The sequence below is a fragment of the Phyllostomus hastatus genome, unplaced genomic scaffold, assembly GCF_019186645.2.
Source record: "Phyllostomus hastatus isolate PE091 unplaced genomic scaffold, TTU_PhHast_1.1 phas_scaffold_78, whole genome shotgun sequence".
In the NCBI taxonomy this organism is placed as follows: domain Eukaryota; kingdom Metazoa; phylum Chordata; class Mammalia; order Chiroptera; family Phyllostomidae; genus Phyllostomus; species Phyllostomus hastatus.
Genome location: NW_025334041.1, coordinates 84,257,020 through 84,279,389, shown reverse-complemented (window position 1 = coordinate 84,279,389; position 22,370 = coordinate 84,257,020). Strand labels below are relative to the sequence as shown.

The following is a 22,370-nucleotide window of genomic DNA, read 5'->3' as shown; positions in this document are numbered from 1 at the left end:
CCTAAGTCGGGAACTGAATTGCTTACCAACAGAAAGACTGGCAGAATCTGTATGACACTTTGCAATCAAGAATTTTGGTATCTCTTTCCCTTCAACTCTTTGCAAATTTTTCATAGGCTTATGTCCCTTTCTCACCCTGAGTTATTTGTCAGGCAGGCCTCCAGCTTTTCCCCTCCTCTTTCCCCACTTCGTAGGGTGGAGGAGATGGGGGCCTTGCACTGCCCTAGGTGTGCGTCCGTTATTTGCTTTGTTAACAATTCCATCCTCCTTTCTCCTAATCTTACCCTCATTCCCTGCCAGCAACCAAGTTTCTTTCTTCCCCGTGGCGCCAGGCCTGCTGCTACTCGCCAGGGGCTAGGCGGCTCCAGGAACCTCTGGCGGATGCTACCGCGCCGCTGCCACGTCCTCGTTGCCAGCGGGGCAGAGCTTGCGTGGGTTTTTGGGCGGGAGGCGGGATCTGCGCGTGAGTGGTGTGGCTGCGACCCAATGGGATCTGCGCACGGTGGCAGCGGCGGCTGCGCAGTGCGAGGCGAGGGGGGCGGCCCAAGAGGCAGTTGCTGGCGAGTCTGGGAGGCCAAGAAAGCATTTACCTCTACGGTCGCGTACCTTTGGGAGTCCGTATTTGCAGCTCTGTTCCCAAGCCCGCCGATAGCTCCACAGGCTCTTGTGGACGTCCGACCTCGCAGCCCTTCATCACTCGCCTTGCGGACCAAGCCTCCTGCATCATGTGTGGTAAGGACCGCGGGTGGGGGGCGTGTGCGGGGCGGTGCTGGGGTGCGCTGCTCAGGCCTGAGGCGCCTGCGGGAGCGGGGACTGTGGAGTGTGCGAAGTCAGAGTAATGGGGGGGGGGGGCGTCCTGAGGTGGCCGCGGGTGCTGGGGCCGGCCCGGCCTCTGCGAACTGGGGCGGTGTGGGGGGGTGTGGTGTGGTGGACTTGAGAGGGTACCTGAGAGGAGGGCGGACCCTAGAGAGGATCTAGGGGAGCAGAGGGGGAGGCTGGGTGCGGAGAAGGGATCCAAGAGGGAAGAGATGTTTGTGTTGGAATAGGGGAGAGGGCTGAGGGAACTGAGGTGTGGACAGGGTGTCTTCGCCAAGAGTCCACCAGGTGAGTGAGGCAACCTGCGGAACATGGAACATCAGGCGAGGTCTCTTGAACTTATTTGTATTCTCCTAGGATTTACTTTTAAAACAATATTTATTTTTAGTTACTGTCGTTCGGTCAGACCCAACAGAAAACAGAACTATAACCAGAGGTATGACAGTGACATTACACATGATCTTACTTCCTGCCATCCCCGTCTCAACAGAAACCATCACTAATTAATAACTTGGTGGAAGAGACCCAGAAGTGACCATGGCGATAGATCATACATTATCACTTGCATGTGCACCCATTTAAAACACGAAAAATGTTAGTGCACCTTTCACAAATGTTTTGCTTGGAACAGTTAAAACATTGTTAGGACCTTTTTATTCCATGTTTCGAGACTTAGTTGTTTTAATGTAGCTAAAAGAAATTGTCAGAATTATATCCGAAATGACTGATAGGCACTGAAATTGGTATTAACTTGGCCACTGTCAGTATAAAAAATTGTATCCTTACCTTTCTTATTGAAATTTACAACTGACCTTACTCTGAAGGGGGAAAAAACAATTGTAATTTACTTTAAATTAATTTTATATTCTATTTATTTATTTTTAGAGAGGGGAAGGGAGGGAAAAAGAGAGGGATAGAAACATCGATGTGTGAGAGAAACAACAATAAACTGCCTCTTGCATGAGTCCCAGTTGGAGACCAGCCTGCAACCCAGGCATATGCCCTGACCCTGACTCAAACCCGCCACCTTTCACTTTGTGGGACTATGCTCAACTAAGCCATGAATTGAAACTATCTGGGAAACTTATTCTTTGTAGCCTTTTGCAATAACTGAGCAGGAGGTGGCCACGTTCTCATTAGTGTATATTTTTCCTGTATTTAACATTATGTTACTTTCAGCTTCAGAAAAGGAAGAGCAGGTTTAAATTTAAGAGTAGTTTAAAAAAACAAAACTAGAAAACCTGTAAGTTGCTTTCTGAAATTATTAGGGTCGAGCGGACTTGAGCATCAGATATAGGTACTTTTAATGTGTCTAATTAGTAGAGTGGTTTTGCAAGAACACATAATTTAGCCTGGAGCTGTGAAGTAGTGATTATGCAAACTGGTTAATCTTCATTGTGCTTCATTTGGTTATTAACTTTTCCTGAATGATGAAGTGTGCACCTAGTTAAGTACCTGGCTTTCTGGTTGCAGGTCATTTCCTCAACATGATCCAGGAAAAAGGAAGTCAAAGTACTATGAAAAAATTGATGTAGTTTAGAAAAGATGCAGGGTAGAATGAGACTTTTAGGGTGGAGACTGGATGTTACGAGTTTTCACTTAGCCAACATCCCCATTCCACAGTTTTATTGCTGAGGAAACAGGTTATAAACAATAAAGAAAGAACTAGTATTTGAAGCATTTTTTGAGGTCCTGCTTTTAAGCCAACCCAGACCACAATTTTGCATAATCTGGAATAAGGTCCGGCATTTATTCCCTCTAATTTAAATTATGAAGGTTAACTGTTAAAACAGGAGTTTGTCTTTATTTTCCTCCCATATCTTAATCATTGAAATAAAATTTTGAGGCAGAGAAATTGGGGAATGAGATCAGATGGGAAAATTTAGAGATTTACCTTTTGATTACCTGCTGCCAGTTCATATTTTTCTAAAAGATTATATTGTTTCAACATTATAACATGTCGAAGTGTAAGCATGAGGGCTAACAATCCTGTATATGCTTTTTAAAAATATGATATACTGACAAAACTGTTACGTTGACCATGTTGAAATAGGATGTTAGTAAGTATTAATCAGAAAAATAAATATTCCATGGTCCAGTAAACTTGGGGGGCAACAGATTAAACAATGTTGAGCTGGCTTTTTTTTTAATTGAAGGACTTCTTGGAACCTTAGTGTGCTTGTAAGTGTTGTGCTTGCATCTCCCAGAGAATAGTGTCTATTTACCTAATTTATTTTACCTTCCACTTACTCTTGGCTCTTTAGAATACAGTTTGTTCTTTTTCAGTTGTTTTACCTGTGGCTTGGTGAGAATGTCAAGTCATCCAAGCTACCCACATCTTTAAACAGTTTTTGCTGTTTTTTTAAAAATAAATGATGGTGTATATAAATACAATTTTTGTGAATGAAGTTATATTTAAAAGCAGTAAGGGCCCTGGCAGGTGTGTCTCAGTGGATTGAGTGCTGGCCTGTGAATCAAAGGGTTGCCAGTTTGATTCCCAGTCAGGGCACATGCCTGGGTTGCAGGCCAGGTCCCCAGTAGGGGGTGCGAGAGAGGCAACCACACATTGATGTTTCTCTCCCTCTGTTTCTCCCTCCCTTCCCCTCTGTCTAAAAATAAATATATAAAAAGTCTTTAAAATGAAAAAAGCAGTGAGGGAACTAACTGTAATTTAAAAGTATCCTGCAATGAATCCTTAAAAAGTTTTTTGTAATTATATTGTCTAATGGCTTTGGGAGTAATTGAGGGATGCTGAGACTTGCTGCTAGGATGAATCTTAAAACCAGTACTATTAACATATCCTCATACTGGATATAAAATAGTTGGAAGAAAATAATTAATTGCTTAATAAGCATTTCTTCAGTTGGGTTCCCTGGAAAGGGAGAGGCAATAGGTTCTGGTAATGAGCAGTAAAAAGTGGGAAAGAGTTTGGGAAATTCTGCTTTTGGAGATTTACACTAAGCAAGATTAAAGGTTCTAGGAGGATCTACAAATAAACCTGTTAACCTGTACCAGGGTGTCCAGCCTTTTGGCATCTCTGCACCACGCTGGAAGAAAAAGAGTTGTTTTGGGCCACACATTAAAACATAATTGTGACACGTAATCACAAAAACATCTTATAATGTTTTAAGTAAATTTACGATTTTGTATTGGGCCACATTCACAGCCATCCTGGGCTACATGCGGGCGCATTGGCCACAGGTTGGACACCCTTGCTGTAACCAGTATTTCTTAAACCTTTAATTATGGAAACTTTCCTTCACCTCATCCTTTTTTAGCATCCTTCAAAATCATGTTCTTATTTTTTGGTTTGGGAATTTCTGACTGTACATTTCAGGTACCTAGAAAGTGTTAGGAGTGTTGGCTTATTTGGCACTCTGCCCTTTGGAGAGATGACTGAAACCAGGGAATTGCCTTTAAGAAATATCTGTCTGATTTGAGAAAACAATGAATATACGTGAAACAGGTGTGGGTGATAATACACAGTGCTTGTTTGTATCTTACAGACCTCGAATGGAATGAATAGAAATTCAGAGACTGGTTAGGCCAGGAACATTCCAGATGATGGAGCAGGACTTTTATGTTGAGGAATAGTGCTAGTTGGTAGAGAACTGGTGCACTGTGAAAGATATTGATGGAATTTGTTACTCAATAGTCAATGGAGTTACAAAGAAATTGGGAACTACTGTCAGTGGATTTGAAAGAAGAAATAGAAGTGCCAGGAAAAGAGATCAAAGACCAGTGGGCTGAGGCCTAAGAGTTCCAAGGTAGTATTGCCTTGGACAGAGTCTATAAAAGTAGAAGGTCACCTATGTTTAATACTGCAGAGGGAAGTTAATTGCATTCAGCTATAATAAAGTCATTGAGATGTTGAGTACATGGAGCAGGAGGACTTGAGTTTGAGGGCTTGCGAGGGCAAGTATACCAACAAAGGAGGGAGTGTTGTGGAACCGGGGGCTGCTGACAGAGTTGAAAAGCTGAGTTCTGGAGCTGTGGTCCCTAACCTATGGACTGTGAAGTTTTTACAGTGTATCCACTGATAGATTCATAATCTAAGCACTGTCTATAAATTGAATAAAAGTTGGATAACAAAAATTCAACCCACTATTGTGCCCTCAAAATATTTTGACCCTTAAAATATTTTGGTGTTCTCAAAAAGTTCTGTCTTTACAAAGTTGAGGGATCACTTAATGTTAGTACACACAGACCTGGGGAAAGACCAGAGACTGAAAATCTACCTCTGTAAGTGGAGGCCTGGGAAAGACTGAAGAAAGAGGCTGGGCACCCCAATCTGTTAATTAATAGAGTTTATTAAGAGAAACTTACACATGAGGCTGTCTTGGGCAACTGCAAGACTAAATGGATCCCTATGCTACTTGGCAGGCACCAGAGAATTATGTAGGGCAAAAGTTGGGGAATAGTCACGGGTACTAGTACATGAATACTGCCAGGAATGGAAATTATGTTGACCATGTCAGGACAACAGTCTGTTCCAGGACCCACCAGCACATAGTATGAGGCAAGGGAAGGGTGCTGATTTGTGTCAGAGAGAACATCAATTAAGATCAGACAGTCTGTAAGGGGTGTTTGTGGAAAGCGACTTCCTTTCTGTTCTGGGTCCAGCCTGCAGGACAGACGACAGTCATCTCACAGTACAGTCTCTTCTCCACACTTACCAACAGTTATGAATAGGAGAGGCTGGTTTGGGGGTTAGTATGTACAATGTGTTTCTCTGTTTTGAGCTTGTGAGAAGGGACAAGAAGGTGTACAGGGTATTATACTCTGAAAGCTTCAGTTCTAAAAAGAGAGAATCCACCAGAAACGAGAAAGAAGTTGGGAAGAGAGATATGAGGATTTGAAAGTAGTCTAGATTCTAGACTTTAGAAAAATATCTGGGGGAAAGTTGGAAAGTTAGACAATCTATGAATTAACAGATTGGTTGACAGAAGGGAGGGCCGTTTTGAAAGTGGACCTGAAATAGGTGGATGGGCCTTATTGTAAGAGTGCTCAGGGATGCAGGAGTAAGAGCTGGCTTGGTAAGATAATGAAAAATTGTGGTTTGATGTGCTTGACCAGAGAGAAGTGGGAGAGATGAAATATTTGAAGATTCGTGAGCAGGAAGTACGTTCTTTTTCTTAGGAAAGATGATGACATCTTCTCCCTAGAGTAGAGGAAGCACTGTTTGGCAAGAAAGGCAGAAGCACTGTTTGGGTCCCTGCCTAGATGATGGCATCTTCTACCTAGACGGTGAGGGAGAGTATAACTAGAGATGTCAGGGTTTAAACGGTGCTTTGAATTCCAGAGTGTTAAATGTGCAAGAGAGCAGTTATTCCAGAGTGTTAAATGTGCAAGAGAATTCCAGAGTGTTAAATGTGCAAGAGAGCAAGAGGGGCTCCTTCCAGTGGCAACATCTATTTACAACAAAATAGGGGGCACTTGAACCAGCGTTTTGTAAATAGGAAACATATTTTAAACATCTAGAAAACACCTAATTAAAATTCATCATTGTGTCATTCCACACAATTTTTACTTTGCTTTTAGGAATGTAGAAAATTTTATCTGACAATCTTTCATCTTCTAAAGGAATCTTACTTGTGGAATGTGCCTCCATAATTATAGTAGTTTTTACTGTGTTTTCTGACATCTATTTATTTGATATATATAATTTTAATGCAGTATTCTTTATAATTTCAAAGAATTAGGAAAACCTCAGTAGGGAAATAGTTAGGTAAAATAGGACTATTATGGAATAGAATATAGTAAATGTATTGTACTGACATGGAATCGTCTCAGTACCTTAAGAAAGAGAAAAGAGTGCAAGGCACATATATCATGTCAGCAAATGTATGTGTTTTAAAGAAGCCCTTTAAAACCATATACATTTAGGTTCATTTATGTAGAAACATTCATAGCTGAAAGACTGGGACAGTATGTATTGAATTAATGTTGGTCATCTTCTTTATATGGAGGTAGAAAGAGGAGATTTTCACAATTAATTTTGTAGCCTTTGTATAATTTGAATTTTTAATCATGATGAATTTGTAAACTTATGTTTTAGGAAAAAATGTTTAATGAAACTTAGGAGGCATTGTAGATGGATTTTGATTCACAAAGTAAAAAACTTAGAGAATAAATATAAACACTTAACACTGATGAATTCTGTTGTCTGGCATCTCAAGATACTGAAGTTGCCAAGAGAAAAAATATGTAGAAGTAAAATTTCTTATAAGGACATAAATTCAACCAGGCAACTGGTTGAACTTTAATAATTTGATTAGTCAGCTAAATTGCATTCAGTCTTTATTTTAATAAGGTTTGCTTTACTTATAACTAAATTGCTTTCAATCAGGTGTGTCTGAATATTTTGTTAAGCAAGATACTCATAAGTGCCTTCCTGTCATTGAATTTAAGTTGCCATTTTCTGAGAATGTTGCCTGTAGGTGCAATCATCTGCTTCAGTTAGGGAGATATTTATCCCAAGCATATTACATTAATAAGAAAACTTATACTTTGGACACACATGTTGGTTTGGGCGTAGAAAATCTCATGCTCCATACAGCTGCTTTATGTGGTATTGGAGCAATTACTGAAGAGCTGCGGAGAGTTGATTTTAATGCTTTTGTGATTACCCTAAGTAGAATTGTACATTGGAAGGTTTGATAAGACAAGTCAAAGACCTAGAAAATGGATCAATATAGTGATTTCTACTCTCATTAGCACTATTTTGACTTAAGAATGCCTCCATTGTAAACATGCCCTGTATGCCTAAGAGGTTGGTTATTTGCCATTATATTTTCTCAGCTACCCCAAGATTACATACAGATAACCCACCCATCACAACAGGTAGATGCCCTGGGCCACAACTGCTGTAAAGGAGCTGGTGTGTAAAATTGGCAGATTGAATATCTTTATCTTTTGTTTTCTTAACTAGGTATGAATTAGGTTAATCTTTTTTCCTTCTGCCAGCTCTATTACTTTGATCTTAGAAAATTTCTCTATGTGTAGCATCCTTTTCTTCCTTTTAGTATAGCTCCTACTTCTTCCTCCATTCCTCCCCTTTTCCTTTTCTTTGTTCCAATAGTGAAAAAAAAATGATAGTAATGATTATTGGTAATACTAGTGCCACCTATGTCAAAAAAAAGGGGCAGGTTTGGAATTGGAATTTGATATGTTGTATTTCATTTAAGGTGCTACTGATTGGGAAATGCACCATTATTATGTAGATTACAGAGAAAGAAAATATGGATGTCTTAAAATCAATGCTGTCAATATCTAAAACCCTAGAAAGTATTTTGCAGGTGCTTTCAGAATATCACAGGCTAAGTGACTGTCTTTGCCTCTATCTTAAACCAATGATCAATCTTAACATCACTAGTAGGTGATCACAAACAATATGAAACACATACCTACTTGTGAATAATTCTTGCCCCAAATTTTTAACCTAATTCAATCAAGCCCCTTAAATCTATCTTTCAGTTATAGAAAATACAAGGAATAGTGAAACTGGTTAGATTACACTACCAGGGAGGACCCAAAAACACCCCAGGGTAATCTTTTAGAGGTTGGACTGCTTGTAGTACAGGCTTTCCCCACTAGCTGAGTGTTCTAGGAACCCCTTGGCATCAATGCACCAGCTGGTGTTGAGTGGCTGCCTTCGGCTTCAGTGAATTTTTTTGAAGACACTTTTAATACATTTCATGATAACATGCCTGCACACACTGCACTGAGTGTTCAGTAGTTTTTGACCAAAAACAGCATGACCCCCTTGTCCCACCCTCCCTATTCACCTGATCTTGCCTCAGGTGACTTTTTTTTGTTTGTTTTCTGGATGAAGAAAGTCCTCAGAGGAAAACATTTTGCCGGTGTGTAAGAGGTGAAACAAAAAATGGCAGAAGCACTAAAAGGCATCAAAATCGAGGAGTTCAGAGACTGTTTTGGCAGTGGGAAAAAAGTCTTGATAGGTGTATTGCATCAAATGGAGAGAACTTTGAAGGTGACTGAAGTTTAAACATGTGAGAATATATACACAGTTTTTTAAATAAATAAATTGCAGAGATGTTTGGGTCTCCCCTTGTATGCAGAAACAATTAGACACAGCCATAGCAGGAGACATTTAACAAGGAAATCGGCCACAGCCTGTCAGTCCATGTCTTGGGGGAAACAAGGCAGTAGGGGAGACCATCCTGGACTCAAAGAGACTCATGAGTCATAATCAGATGTGAGCTTCATACCTTTATTGTATCCTAGAAGGAACAAATCAGCTGTAAAAGGCATTTTTCTGATAATATGGAATATTTGAATATGAACATTGTATTAGGTGACATTAGAACATTATCTTCTTAGGTGCAATAATATGATTTTATAGAAAAATGTCTTCATATTTTGTATGTTAGTTTGCTTTTAATTATTAACTAGATTGTACATCCTCAGTGTCATTGATGGGTTCCTGGAAACTGTGACTGTAAGTGAAGCTATGGATAACGAAAGCAGTTTCACCACAGGCTAGTTGATACAAACAACAGTTAAGTTCCTATGACATATTTCTGGTCACAGTTACATCACCAAACTTCTAAATAAAGATCCAAGATACTTATAATGTTAAACTTTGAAGTAAATGTGAGCTATACATACACTTATTTAAATGTGAGCTATATATACACTTAAGAAAGATGGGTGAAAACAAGTAAGATGATTTAGTAGTGAATTTCTATGGTTCTGCTGAATTATTGGGGTTTGGCAGCTCTTCAGGGCTTTCCAGAGTACCTCAGACATGTATTACACTCTCAAGTCTTGACAGTGTAATATGTTTTATTAGTTAATGATCTTCAGGTGACTTAGGTTGTGTCTTCCTATAGCAGATTGTTTAGCTAATGCTAGCTAGTCACAGTGGCGGAGAGTGGACTAGTGAGAATTAGTATTCTTTAGCACATTTATATTAAGGTAATATTTTGGGAAAAGATTTGTAGTTTATGTATTGTCATTCAGTGTTCTAATAAAAATACTTATTTGGGACTGACACTTTTCTGTGTTTAGTCTTTATCAAAGGTCAGTGACTCATGGGGGAATAAATGTAGAACACATAAAGGTGTGATTTACAGTTGGGTTGTTGGTTTAGTTCATATTATAGATATTTTATGAAGGAACAGTAGTAACAATAAAATGCCAGATGTCATGTAAGATTGTGGTGTTGCAAAAATAAGATGCTTGTATAGTAACTTCAAAACCTTTACAATTGTACGTTTTTTTTTAATATGAATGAAGTACAGGATTTCTATAAGTTCTAGGTCTCATGCTTCCTTTTTGGGGGAAGTTTAACCACTTGTTTCACGTTATTTTGGATTTAGTTTTAAAACATGGATTTCCTTTTTAAGGTCATGATAGTTTTTTTTTTTTTTTTGAAAAAAATTGGGCTGTACTGATCATAGTGCTCAGCATACATGTATTATGGCTGCTTTGTAGGATATTAACAATTTGGTATTTTTGTATGCCGAAATGCTTCAATAGGACCAAACTATTAATATTTATAGAAATAGAGAGATCTTTTCAAATAGAAATAAAGACTAGTTGTTTTGGAGTTCTACTCCACAGAATTCATTTAATCCCCTATGATTCATTGGCAGTATAGTATGAAAAAAAAGGAAATTCTTTCATAAATAAGCAACACATAAATGAATTTATGTGTTCTCATATTTTGGTCTTCAGCTCTCTCTATCTTGGCCAAAGCATAATAATGGAAGGCTTCAGATAATTTCCATCCTGCTGTTCCTAAAATGTGAATATTATTTACCTGTGTTCTATTTGCTACCTCTTGGCTTGCCTGGTTCAGTTCACATGTACTAATTGTTTTATTTCTAGTCTTGTCTTTCAAAATTACTGTTTTTCTAGGAATTTTTAAGAGTTGTAAACATGTAATGCAGTTATTTGTTGTTAGCTATATGATTCCTGGTGAACAAGTGATTCAGGCCATTTTCTTTTAAATTGATTATGTATATATACTTTAATATGTGCCCCTATTATTAGATTATTTAGGTAGTATTTTTCATATTATTGATATTTATAAGTTACTTATTCCTAAATGTTATTGATAACATGGTCATAGGAAAAAGAAAAATTATTTCATCTGTCTAGTTGTATAGGGCCCATATGTAGCTTAAAATACTTATTTCAGGGAAAGCTTTTCTTTAAATATAATGCTAAGTATTTATAACATAAGCCACAAATTTGTTGATTGGTTAGTTTTTAAAAATTAAATATCACTTTACAAAATAGCTGTGATGGACAGTAAGTGACCAGCTTATAAGCTGCTTTGAAAAAAATAAACATTTATTTTGACATATTTGCTTTAGCCCTGTAATAGAGGAGAAATCCCCTATTGAAAAAATTTCACTGCCTTTAGACAATTTGAAGTGAAGATTTGTTTCTCTTTTAACGACTGACTCTAAGCTTCCATTTTGCACATCTTACACATAATTATGCAAATGAAGATTTTATCATAATTATGTTAATTTTTCTTTAGACAGAATTTTCTATTAAATATTTGCTTATTTACAGGTATATTCGCTTACTTAAACTACCATGTTCCTCGAACAAGAAGAGAAATCTTGGAGACCCTAATCAAAGGCCTTCAGAGACTGGAATACAGAGGATATGATTCTGCTGGTATTTCCTTTTAAAAAAATATTATGGGTTTGCATGATTCTTGAATCAAAATAGAAAAGTTTTTGTATTAGGTGACTAGATTCTTTAGTAGTATTTGTTTTGTTTTGAGCAAATCTAAAATATGAAGAATATTTGTCTTGTTAGAATGTTTAAAGGCTTTGTTTATGTAATTTCAATAGTATTATCCTTTATGTAGAGTATTGCTTCTAATGGGTATCTTCTTATGTTAAGAATGTTATTGTATAAACATATAAATCATCTGGAGCATTTACATGGTTGGTAGAACAAAGATCTTGAAGGCCTATCTTATAAATTATCTTTTTTCTTTACTATAAACTGAATTTTCTCCAGATATTTTAGCATATGAACTTAAGAGTCTTCTACCTTACATAAATTACAAAGCAAATAAAAATGTCTTTTTGTCAACTTTATGTTCTACTCTAGCTCCTTTCCTTAGCTGTATTGGGGGTCCCCAAGACCACCCTCAGATTTTATTATTTCCTGAAGGGATCCAGCATATAGTTGTACTCAGGGCTCTGATTTATTACAACAAAAGAATACAGAGCAAAATCAGCAAAGAGAAAAGGCACATGGGGTGAAGTCTGGAGGAGAGCAGACACAAGCTTCTAAGGGTTCTTTCCCAGTGGAGTCTCAATAGGTGCTTTTACCTTCCCCAGCAAATTTTGACAACATGTGTGAAATATTGTCTACCAAGGAAGCTCATTAGCAAGTGAGTGCCCAAGGCTTTCATTGGGGGCTGGTCACGTAGACACTCTCTGTCTAAAATATACCAAAATTGTAGACTCCTAGAAGAGAGGCAGATGTTCAGCATAAGCCACATAGTTGTGCCAGCGGTTTAGGTGCAGTGAGCTATTTTTATTAGGGTGGTAGGAACCCTCCTGAAATCCAAGATCTAATTTCGTGAGCCGACATTTTGAAAGATACGGGGCAGACCTGCCCTGTTAACTCTTCTGTACATTTAGCATTGCCAGCTGAAATGGGCATTTGTCTTCCATGATGTTCCTCAGTTAATGGAAAGTCAATTTCGCTGCTACTTTGTTCTTAAAATTCTCCCCTTCTTCCTTAGATTCTCTGACAGCATATCTCATTGTATTCCTTACATGCTGATTATTTCTTTTCTTTCTGCTTTGGGGGCTCCTTTTCTCACCCCACTCTCTAATCAGTTCTTTCTGTGTGCCTTTGATTACCAAGTCCCTTTGGTTGAGCCTAGGAGGTATCCTAGACTTCTCCCACTTTCTCATGTTACATTCAGTCATTTTTACTCAATATCACCCATATCTATCTTCATGCCCACTGTTTAATTAAGGCCCTTTCCGTTGTGCTTTGTTAACGCTGTAACTTCTGAGCTGGTTTCTTCTTTCTGTTGCTCCAATCTATATCCTCTTATACTGTTTCTAGAGATTTTTCTGAACGTTTTTGCCATGTGATTTCTCTACTTGAAATTACTCTGCCTTCCAGTACCTTCAGAATAATGTTCAGATTGCTTAGGATCTTAAGTAGAATCTCAAGAGAGTATTCTCTGACATGCTTTCTTTATCCCAATTGTTTGGTGGGTGCCCATCTTCTGTTTCTCTACTATACTCCAATTACAACCTGTAATACTTTTATTATAACCTAAAACCACACTGTATGTAATTATTTTTTTTTGTCTTCTCAATACACTATTAGAAATTTGTGGACAGGAACTGGGTTATTTTCATTTTTGTCCGTAGCAGCTATCTTGGTTCTTGATTTATAATAGGTGTTCAGTATATATTGAATTGATAAGTAAATGAATTAATTAGATGAAAAATATTTTAAAGTTTTTCCTCATACCATAAGTAATAGCCAGTTTTTAATCTTGCTCTTTTACCTTTTGATGATTCAGGTGTGGGAGTGGATGGAGGGAATGACAAAGATTGGGAAGCCAATGCCTGCAAGATCCAGCTCATTAAGAAGAAAGGGAAAGTGAAAGCACTGGATGAAGAAGTTCACAGTAATGTACTTAGTTTGATTTTATGCCCCTCCCCCTTCTCTTCCTTCTCCCTTTCTCATCAAATTATCTTTCTTCCCATATTTGGGTCCCATTTATTGATTCTTAAAATTGAAGGTAGGGAAGAAAAGTAGTTTTGTTATTGTCTGTCCTGGTTTTAAAATGTACCTGAGCTTCAAAAATGATCATATTTATTAGGGAAGGAAATTAGTTAGGTCGTCTGTGTTCAGAACAAGATCAGTATTCTAAAGTGAAGTAGCCAAAATTTGTGAGGAAGTGCCTTTCATAGGACAAAAATAGGGAAGATGAATTTGTTGATAGAATGGTATAGTCCTTTTTTAAAAAAAATTATTGGGGTGATATTGGTTAATAAAATTATATAGGTTTCAGGTTAGATAGTCCTTTTTATCTTTATTTTTGGTAGATGTGCATGGGAGGCCAGAAAGGCAGGTTGTGGCCAGAGTCACCATCTTTGAATGTCAGCATTGAAACATACCTCCTCTTTTCATGCAGGGTCAGGAAGCAGTGGAGAAGTAGGGGATGGCAGACATTGTTGGTGAATTCTTAATTGATAATCACTTTGAAGAGCAATCTGGCAATGTCTCTATGGGAGATGCCCATACCCTGTGACCAAGCACTTCCACTCTTAGGCATATACCTGAAAGAAATACTAAAGGCATGGAGCCATGACAAGAAGTCATTGCAGCAAAATTTACAAACAACCTCTATGTTTACCAGTAAGGGAATGGGGATAATAAGTTGTAATGATAGTGATGACCATATATAGCTTTTGGAAGGAGTGCATTGGATCTGGTTCTGCATGTGGGAACCTGGAGAATTACTGCGAACCTAATGTTCAGTAGGATATGTGGGGTGTAGGACCATTTAAAAAACACAAACACTATGTATTGACAAAAAAGATGAATGTCCTACAAGGTAAAAAGCTTTTATCATTTCCGTGTTTACAATATTATTGTCATTAAATATTTGCTACCTCAAAAAAGCCCATAAAGAATACTATAATTTATGGACGTATATTAGCAAAATAGAAATTTGAAGGCACAGTAGAGAAGGTTCTCCATCAACTTGAGAGTCCCCTGGGGAGAAATGGGAGGGGCAGGGTACAAAGGGGAGGTATCAAGCACATCTTTTACATTTTAGATCTTAACAAAGATCTGAAGCACAAATGGTTAGATGTTAACTTTTGTTAACTTTGAGTGTAGCTGTTTGGATGTTTGTGATGTTTATATTATTCCCAGTCAAAAAAGAAGGAAGGCTTCTCAGAAGAGGCCTTTGGATTTGTTGAGGAAGAGGTTATTGGTAGTTTCTGACTTTGATAATCAGCTAACTTTTATTGATTGCTTTCTGTGACCCAGGTGCTCTTGTAAGTGCTTCCTGTGTATTAACTCATTTATTCCTCATTGTAACCCATGAAGTAGGTACAATTCTCATCTTCATTTTGCAGGTGAAGAAATCGACAGAGAAGTAGGTATTGTTTTTAGGTGGTGTTGGCAGTAAAGGTCATGAAGTTTAGGGCAAAGGCAGAGGGGGCTGCTGTTCTGAGGAGCGACAAAAATTAAAGACTTTTTACATTGTATGTCTTAAAAAAGATGTAATGCACAAATGACTATATGTTGACATTTGTTATCTCTGGATGTAGGTATTTGAGTTTTTATCATTGATAGGAAATATAAATGTTTGAACTATTAAAATAAAAAGAAGAACGATGACATCTGAGAAAAAGTATGAAGAGGGCAAAACTCTTGGGGCATGAAGGTGGTGGGAAGATAGAAGATACAAAGAAGGAAATTATTGAAGAATTACAGCTCAGATAGGTGGAGGCATAGGTCATGAGTTAGCCTTTTATAGGAGTCAGAGATAAAAGAAAAGCTAAGCCAGACAGGAGGTGAACAGGAAAAGCTGAGTGAAGTGGAAATTGAGGGCCTATAGGTAGAATTGAGGCTTAAGGAGAATAGAAAAGATGTCTTGACCCGTTGGGGAAGTGAATGATCTATCAGCTTAATGAATAAGGAACATGGGTACATTGGAACATGACAACAGTGAAATAAATAGGTTTGATAATTACCATGAACTTGACATGGATTCAATTTACAGACTCTTGTTAAAGACTCTTTCTCCAGTGTTGCTTGCCACCGTGTGGAGGGAGATATTGCTTTAATTATAGTTAGCCTAAAAAAGTAGTCAGATGCTTTTATTGCTTGAATTAGTTTGTTAACTAGTGATGAACAGCTTTCTTTACTTTTCTGGAGGTCATTTATTAGGCCATCTTAATTATTCAGAACACAGGTAAGCCAGGGAAGAATACATTGATGATTGACTCTATTTATTGATGGAGCCATCAAATAAAGATTTGAGTATCTGCCCTATTTAGCTCTTAGTGCTTAGGGTTCAAAGACAATAAGACAAGCTGCTGCTTTTGTAGAACTCAAGTTCTGATGGAAGCCAGCTTGACAATATGTCATGCATGTAATAGTGCAACAGAGTTTACCATGGTGGTTTTAATTGTAGGCTCTGGAGTCAACCAGATTTGGGTTGAAATTTTTTCTCTCCTTACTATTCACTTTGAACTATGGCAGGCAGATTCTGTGATCTCTTTGAGCCTCAATTTCTTTATCTGTATGATGGAGACAATAGTACCCCTCCTCACAGAGTATTGTGAAGATTCAATAACAAATGAATATTTATTGAGTACCTATCATGTACCAGCCATCATTCTAGGTACTGAAAACAAAACAGAACATGATAGGCAAAACTCGCTGCTGTGATAGAATTTACTGTTTAATGAGACAGCCAGACAACAAACAAATATGTAATGTTAGGTATTGATTAGTATATGAAGAGAAAGTATAGTAGAGGTGACATTTGAGCAGGTGATTGTCTGAAAGAGAGAATTCTAGATAGAGGGAACACCAAGTGCAAAGAACCTATGTGGGCTTGACCCTCATATGGATGTAAGTCAGTAAGGCTAGGACACAGTAAGGGCGGGGGAGAGTGGCAGGAGATGAAGCTGGAGGGGTGACTGAGGGCTAGGTCATGTGGGATCTTAAGGATGATGGATTTCACTTTGTGTGTCATGCGAAGCCATTAGGAAATTTTGTGCAGAGTGACATGATCTGACTTCTGTTTTGAAAGGATCATTTTACTTTGTGTGCAAAACTATTACAGATTGTACAGATGGAAGATTGGGTATAGGGGAACGAATTAGAATTCTATTGAATTAGTTCAGGTGAAAGATGATGGTAGCTTGGACCACAGTGATAAGGATAGAGTGGTGAAAAGCCTTGAGAATCTAGCACAAAATACTCAGTAACTGTTATCTGGTATTTGTAAAAGGTGTGTTGAGAGCTTTTAAAAGATTTTATTTATTTATTTTTATAGAGAGAGGGGAAGAGAGTGGGAGAGGGAGAGAAACATCGATTGGTTACCTCTTGCACATGCCCCAACTGGTGACCAGCCTGCAACCCAAGCATATGTCCTGACCAGGAATTGAACCAGCAATGCTTTGCTTTTTGGAATGATGGTCAAATATCTGAGTTACACAGGTCAGGGCGGTGTGTTGAGGGCTTTGAGGAGTAATTGGAGAGGGGAAGGCAATGAGGATGGAAAGGTAGATGGGGGACAGATGTGCCATGAAAAGGTACTGGGGCTCTATCTTGAGAAAGGGGTTCTCTGGTTGTATGTTAGAATTTGAGGATCTTATTTGCAGGCACCTCTGACTAGGTTTAGGGTGATTCATATGAGGGAGACCCCCAAAACCTTGGAATTTATTTATTAAAAATTTTATATTCTTACAAGTTTAAACTTCAGTCACCTTCAAAGTTCTCTCCGTTTGATTTAATACACCTATCAAGATGTTTTTTCCCACTGCTCAAAACAGTTTTTGAACTCCTTGATTTTGATGCCTTTTAGTGCTTCTGCCATTTTTTGTTTCATATCTTCCACATTGGCAAAACATTTCCCTTTGAGGGCTTTTTTTCATCTGGGGAAACAAGAAAAAAATCACTTGGGGTGAGGTTGGGTGAATAGGGAGGGTGGGACACAGGGGTCATGCTGTATTTGGCTGAAAACTGCTGAACACTCAGAGTGGTGTGGTCAGGGACATTAACATGAAATGGGCAAACACGTTGAAAGTCTTCAAAAAAAACAAAAAAAATTCACTGAAGCCGAACACAGCCTCTCACAACACCACCAGCTGGTACACTGATACAGATATGTTTCTAGAATACTCACCTAGCAGGGGAAGCCTGTACTATAAGGGGCCTGCCCTCCAGAAGGTAATTCCAGTTTTCTTTGGGTCCCCCTCATATGTTCAAACCACTTTTTATTTTTTTCAAAGATTTTACTTATTTATTTTTAGAAGGAAAGAGGAGAAGGAAAAGAGGGAGAGAAACATTGATGTGTGACAGAAATATTGATTGGTTGACTCTTGCACACCCCCAAACTGGAACCTGGAGAAACATCAGTTGGTTGCCTCTTGCCTATCCCCAACCAGGGACCTGGCCTGCAGCCCTGGCATTTTCCCTGACTGGGAATCAAACCAGTGACCTTTTGGTTTGCAGAATGATGTCCAGTCCACTGAGTTACACCAGTCAGGGTGCAAACCACTTTTTAAAACAATGGGAGTCTGTTCAAGGATTTTAAGCCTTATTTCTTGATCAGATTTGTATCTTGGAGTGACCTCTGATTAGCCAGCATAAAAACCACAAAGACTCTGCTAAAGTGCATCAACTTTCCTGTTCAGACTTCTGAGCAGTTTGTTCTTATTTTAGACCTAATTCTGATAAGTTTTGTTACCTGATAAGTTTTATCTTAGCTAAATGAATTCTGTATTTAGGAAATTAGAAGGGGGACATTATTAGTAAATAACTAGAACTGTCCATTTTTTTTTCCTGGAAGAAGCAAGAAGAGATAGCTCATAGGTAAAAGGAGTTAGAATAGTTGATTTCAAGATGAGGTAGCATTGGTTTATAACCCCATGTTTTAATAGTGTTGTTCTGTCCACAAGGACCTATTCTGTGATTGTGGGAACTCTTCATGGTTGCAGTTTAGATCGTGACTATGTTTGGGGAACCAAAGAAATGATGGTCATAAGGTTGTGTGAACTGAGAAAATGAATTTATTTTACACATGTCTAGTTAAAACAATACTGATTTTTATCAATGCAAGGACTAAATATAGATTTTAAAAATCACATTAACTCTTTTTGTACTTAACTCTTAACTGTGAAAATTTTAAAGCCTCCAGAATGCTTGAAAGAATACTACATTAAGAACCCATATATTTCATCTAGCTTTACCAGTAGTTAATTTTGTCACATTTGTTTTATCTCTTTGTGTGCATTGTTTTGGTTGTTATTGAAACCACTTACCCTAAATATTTCAGCTGCATTCTGCTTTAACTCCTCTAAATCTTTTAATTACTATTTTGAGTATGCCTGATCTTTAGTTTTAATAATGGTATATTCCAGTTGAGCAGCACTGTAATGATTATATTTAAATCTAGCGTTATTTCTACAGTGTAATTTAATATTGGAATCTTTCGTTTTATCTCCAGAACAACAGGATATGGACTTGGATATCGAATTTGATGTGCACCTTGGAATAGCTCATACGCGCTGGGCAACACATGGCGAACCCAATCCTGTCAATAGCCACCCCCAGCGCTCCGATAAAAACAATGGTACGGATGTTGTATGTGCTTTGGAATGATTGCAGAGGGCCAATAATGAGAACGAATGGAAGCTCTTATTTTTCATTATTCTGAAAAATTTCAAACATATTCATATATAGAGAGTATACAGAACCTGATGTATTCATTACCCAGACTCAACATTTATCAAATGTGATCAGTTATGTTTATCTATACCTCCCGCCCAGATTATTTTGGAAGCTAATAGATATCATATAGACAGACATATCACAGATAGCTAGCTGTTGTAGCACTTAATTTGTAAATATTTAAGTGTTGTATCTCTAAAAGGTGAGGACTTAGTATGTTGACATGTCTCTTAAGAGAATTCTCCTTTTTCCTTGCAGTTTCCTCTGTTGTCATGTAGAGGTTTCAACAGTCTAGATTGTGTTGATCGCATGCATCCCATGGCTCATTTAATGTGCTTCTCTGTTCTATTTATTACAGATTACTATAGTGTTTATTTATAACTGGGGGCATATAATTGTTAAATTAATAACCTTTAAGGTTGTAAATTTCCTTTTTTTAAAGCTAGAAATTTGGGGGCAGTTGGGGGAAATTAGGAGTCTCTTATTTTTTTTTAAGGTTTTACTTATTGGTTTTTTAGAGAGAAGGGTGGGGTGGGAGAAAGAAAGGGAGAGAAACATCTATGTGTGAGAGAAACGTCAATCAGTTGCCTCTTACACACATCCTAACTGGGGACCAGGCCTGCAACTCAGACATGTGTCAAGACTGGGAATTGAACTGGTGACCTTTAGCTTTATGGGAGGATGCCCAACCAACTGAGCCATGCCAACCAGGATGAGCTTGAAAGCTTTTCTGAAATAAAAGGTTTATTGAGTGATACACTGGCAGAAAAAGGACCAGGTTTTGGGACATAGAGTTTAAACCACCAACAGCAGGGCTAGTTGGGAAGACAAACAAGTCTGCCATCCTGGGATTGACTGGCTCTTTTATACATGGAGTTTGGAGAAGAAAGCTGTAAGTTGTTTTGAAAGAATTTACATTGGCTATAGATAAGGGCCCAGGGATAGGAATAGGTGAAGTTGGGCTAGTTCTGGGATACGTATAATAATAAGGGAGAAGTGTTTGTTGCTTTTGGATTGGTTCTGGGCAACAGCCTGAAAAGTTCGTGGTGGTTCTGGTAGTTAATGGGCTGTTCTTTTTAGATAAGAGCAGAAACAGTGGCCTAGAAGTCAACTCAAAGTAATGAGCAGTCCTTTGTTGACTTCTGCTCCTGTCTCTGTTAGCAGATTAACTCCCTCTGGCCTGCTGTAATTTAATTTAGGACATCTCAGAATTTTTTTCTTCTCATAATCTTGGATGTTTTTCTTTGTGTTGTCAGTAGTCATTGATGGTCATTGCCAAGATTAATTATTTCTTTAGGGGTTTTAAATTGGTGAGAGTCTAATACAGTACTTTCATTCCTTCTTCATTTATTATCTCAAATACTTTTATAAAGAGAAACTTCTCCATTATCAACTGCTTGGTTACCCTTAGGTACAGAGTATATAGGAAAGGCAGGATTAATGCTTGATTTTTTTCCCCTTTTATTTACTATTTTTCAAAAATAAAGTGGGTTACATGTTCTAAAATGAGCAGTGAGTTCCTTTTAAAATTATAAACTCATGGCTTTAAAATATTTCATTTGTTTCAAAATTGTGAAATTTAAAAGTATGAACTTGTGGGTTTGAAGTAATTTCATTTGTTTCAAAACACTGAAGTAATTGTCTATAATTGTTTATATAGATAAACAAAAATTTTTGGCCATTTGCAGCTTATTCAGATTGGCTTCTGAGTCCTTTTGATGTGGCCCGGTAGGCTCAATAGCCTTTGTTATTTTCTGGTAGGCCAAGATGTTCCACATTCCTCTACGCCTGCCCCAGAGCTGGAATCAACCATTTCCCTAAGGAGCACTAGTTCCTTTTAGTGGAAATGATACACTATAAGTCAAGTCCTAGAAGTGTTTATCACACTTAGGCCTTTTCAGAGGGCAGAGCTAGGGGATACATGTATCTCTGTGAGTGCACTTGCATTTGTATAAATTTAAAGTAAAACACAACATAATTTTACACTAACACTTCTGATTCAGATTCAAGGCTGTAAGGTTTTTACTTTACCTCATTAATCTATGTATTTTCTTTCAATGACACCTAAAACATAGTTCTTCACACTAGTAACATATTTATTTATCTGTTACATGATATACACTAAACAGAATCATAATACCCACGCTACCATAAGAATATGTTTACTGTTGCTTGTTAGTTTTTTTGTCCTTAGTTATATCTCTTTAGGGATACATAATCAAATTACTGTGTTTCAGAATCACTCAGAATAATCCTTCTGTATATGGTTGTGCTACCAACTGATACAGCATTCTGTTAATATGTTTTATTTTATTTTGAATTTTAGGAATTGATTTTCTTTAAAAATCAATTTTATTTAAAAAGAAAATACTTGCATATTTCTGAGGTCACACCTATAAAAAAGGCATCTTAAATAAATCTAGTTTCTGTCTTATTTTTCTTATTCTATCTTCTCTGGAGATAGCCATGTAGCAATTTTTTTTTGAGTCTGTTGTTTTTAAAAGTAAGCAAATATATATAAAATGTGTGTGTGTGTGTGTGTGTGTGTATCCCTTTTGGGATAAGATTTTACAATTTAATTGAGAAATATTATTGAATGGGATTGATGCTGACAGTCTCTCATTTAATTCTGACAAGGTATTTATAAAAGATTCCTAAAAACATATCTAGTTATATTTTGTGAATTTGACTTTAATTAAGTCTTTATGTCAGCTATCAGCTGTTTAAGATTCTCTGTGTTCTAGCATTAAAATTTTTTTTGAGTTTTTTTATTGTAGTATTGTGGGGTATCATCTTTTCTTTCTTAAAAATCTTGTCAAAATGCTTATTTTATTATTTGGTTTGTAATGCATTCAATCCAAGCTCATTTAACATTAGGTCAAAATGTTAGATTGTTAAGTATTTTTAAAACATTTTATAATTTAATATAAAATCAAATTTAGTGGTAATTTCCCTCCTGACTTACATAAACTTTAAATAGTAAATTCCTTTCAGTAGTCTTTAAGTACACTGTCAGTAGCTATAAGTAATAATGTCTACAGTTGATTATCCATTCTTACATTTTTCCAAGTTAATAAAAAAAGATGAAAATATCTTATTTTCAT

General features: G+C 37.4%; 1 protein-coding gene across 1 annotated transcript in view; it reads left to right on the top strand.

Annotated features, from left to right (window-relative positions):
- Positions 1-527: 527 nt before the first annotated feature.
- The window catches only part of GFPT1 (glutamine--fructose-6-phosphate transaminase 1), a 60,136-nt gene continuing 38,293 nt past the window's right edge, over positions 528-22,370 (top strand). Inside the window, exons 1-4 of the mRNA XM_045827943.1 lie at positions 528-732; positions 11,368-11,475; positions 13,364-13,471; positions 19,043-19,168. Of these exons, the coding sequence (XP_045683899.1) occupies positions 726-732; positions 11,368-11,475; positions 13,364-13,471; positions 19,043-19,168 (349 nt within the window). The 5' untranslated portion in view covers positions 528-725. The remainder of the gene's footprint in view (positions 733-11,367; positions 11,476-13,363; positions 13,472-19,042; positions 19,169-22,370) is intronic.